Source organism: Phalangium opilio, unplaced genomic scaffold (assembly GCF_054372755.1).
Source record: "Phalangium opilio isolate 3A_F unplaced genomic scaffold, DU_Popi_V2 ptg000052l_1, whole genome shotgun sequence".
NCBI lineage: Eukaryota > Metazoa > Arthropoda > Arachnida > Opiliones > Phalangiidae > Phalangium > Phalangium opilio.
This window is the reverse complement of record NW_028324171.1, coordinates 56,322-58,320: the sequence shown is the minus strand read 5'-3', so window position 1 is coordinate 58,320 and position 1,999 is coordinate 56,322. Positions and strand designations below refer to the sequence as shown.

The following is a 1,999-nucleotide window of genomic DNA, read 5'->3' as shown; positions in this document are numbered from 1 at the left end:
AATTCTCCGTCTTGGTATTGAAGCTTTTCCTTATCATTTATATATAATTTAACACTTAAATAAACGCTTTATTTTAGGTCTCCATCTTACAAGAGGCGTTTATCGAAATCGAAGAGTCCTTGCAAAATTATCTCTCTTTAGACGGCCTTAATTCCAAAGTCGACAATGTAAAATTAACTTTTCAAATGAACGTTGTGACGCCAACTGGCGGTGGCGAAGAGTTTGAAGTCGCTAAAAAGTTTATCGAGTCCCAACTAAGTTTAGTTTAGGCTGAAACCCTTAACTTTTCCAACAATTTCGACCGATCGAAAAAAGGTGAGTGTCTAGATATCCTCAATTTTTTTTATACGTTTTAAAATCACATTTATTACCTCAGATCTCAACCTCCTCCTCGAGGAAATTAATTCGAAAATTTACTTAAAACAAAATCCGTCGTCTCAAACGTCCTTTGTGGATCACTTTCGAAACAAAGTACGAAATTTTCCTCTAATCATTTGTACAGCAACCTTAGAAAATGCTTTAGGAAACGTTTCGAGCCTTAGACTCGTGATTCCCCAAGAAATCGAGCGTTAGGATTAGGGCAGCGTCATTAATCACCAACAATTAGAGCGTAAGGCTTAGCTCTGCATTGTTGATCACCAACAATTAGAGCGTTAGGCTTAGCTCTGCATTGTTGATCACCAGCAATTAGAGCGTAAGGTATTAATCTTCAACAAATAGAGCGTTAGTCTTAGCTCAGCGTCAATAATCTTCAACAAATAGAACGTTACGCATAGCTCAGCGTCAATAATCTTCAACAAATAGAGCGTTAGGCATAGCTCAGCATCTTGAATCTCCAACATTTAGAGCATTAGGCTTAGCTCAGCGTCATTAATCCCGATATAGTGGGGTGGCGTAGCGTTTGGCGCTTTCGCCTCGCATCAAAAGGGTCCCCATGGGTTCGGTCCCGGACAGTCGCACTGGGTGAAAACCCCGGGGGACAAGCCCTTCTTCGATACTTCATTCTAATTACTACATTTTTTTAAAAAGGCGGCCGAAGGCGTAAAACTACCAGACAACTTTAAGCCTAGAGCCCTAATCCCCTCTATTGATTAGAGGGGATTGTATCAACCTCTCCCGGCTATCTACTACCCATGGTTAGCCATGCCTCGGCCGGGAGAGGCCGATTTAAACATCAACAGTGACTTGTAAGTGGACCTTGTATCTTTGGGCAATATAACGTGAAATTATAATTTCTGTTTATTCGTAGTTTAATATATCAAGTCACACTGTACCTGGCGGTACTTGCGGAGGTCATCGGAGATAACGATTTCATAGATGACCTGCTGAACCAAGTTAGGCAGGTCATCTATAACCATACAATTTTCATCCCCGATGAGTAAGTATTTTTAAAGGTTTTATTCCGCAAAAATTTTAATCTAAATTTTACAATTTTTATTACAGCCTCCTGGTCTTTAATTGCCGAGGGTTCCGGTAAGCTATATACGTTTCTTCCTCCTATATACACAATATTAACTAGTAATAACTAATTTTACTCTCTCTCTTCCTCAGTGTAACCCTCGAGCTGAGCCAGTTGGCTATGTTCCGCCGGACGCGTTTTTTGGAGGTTCCGCTCGCTGCTGCACTAGTGTATGAGAACTGGGAAGAAGTACTATTCCGAGGGTTCTCTGCACTAGTGCAGATACTCAACCGGCCGTTTTGTATAAAAAAATTTGTAAATTTTTTTAAAAAAATTTAGGTAGACCGATAAACGATACAAAATATTCTAATTTCCCTTTACGTTTACGTTTCTTGAGTATAGTACCTATCTTAAACAGTTTGGGCTTCACTGTTCGAATGAGCTGATCAGAGTAAAACAACCCGGTTATATGCTTGCTGTCCAAATCTTTCAAACGACATAATACGGGTTTTCTGAAGTTCAAAATAGAGGAAATGACAAATACTTCCGTTGAAAAATTTGGCTCATAACCTTTAGAAAATGCTGGTTTAAGTTTGCTTA

At 39.5% G+C, this 1,999-nt stretch overlaps 1 protein-coding gene across 2 annotated transcripts; it reads left to right on the top strand.

Annotated features, from left to right (window-relative positions):
* The first annotated feature begins 380 nt into the window (after positions 1-380).
* LOC149673342 (uncharacterized) lies at positions 381-1,765 on the top strand. Of its 2 annotated transcripts, XM_089840046.1 has the most exons (5): positions 381-471; positions 1,030-1,187; positions 1,250-1,378; positions 1,444-1,473; positions 1,552-1,765. In XM_089840046.1, exons 2-5 carry the CDS (start codon positions 1,144-1,146, stop codon positions 1,736-1,738), a joined length of 390 nt encoding a protein of 129 aa, XP_089696172.1. In that variant the 5' UTR covers positions 381-471; positions 1,030-1,143; the 3' UTR covers positions 1,739-1,765. The 2 variants fall into 2 exon arrangements, with proteins under 2 accessions (XP_089696172.1, XP_089696171.1); XM_089840045.1 differs by lacking the exon at positions 381-471 and having other exon boundaries at positions 943-1,187.
* Positions 1,766-1,999: the final 234 nt, after the last annotated feature.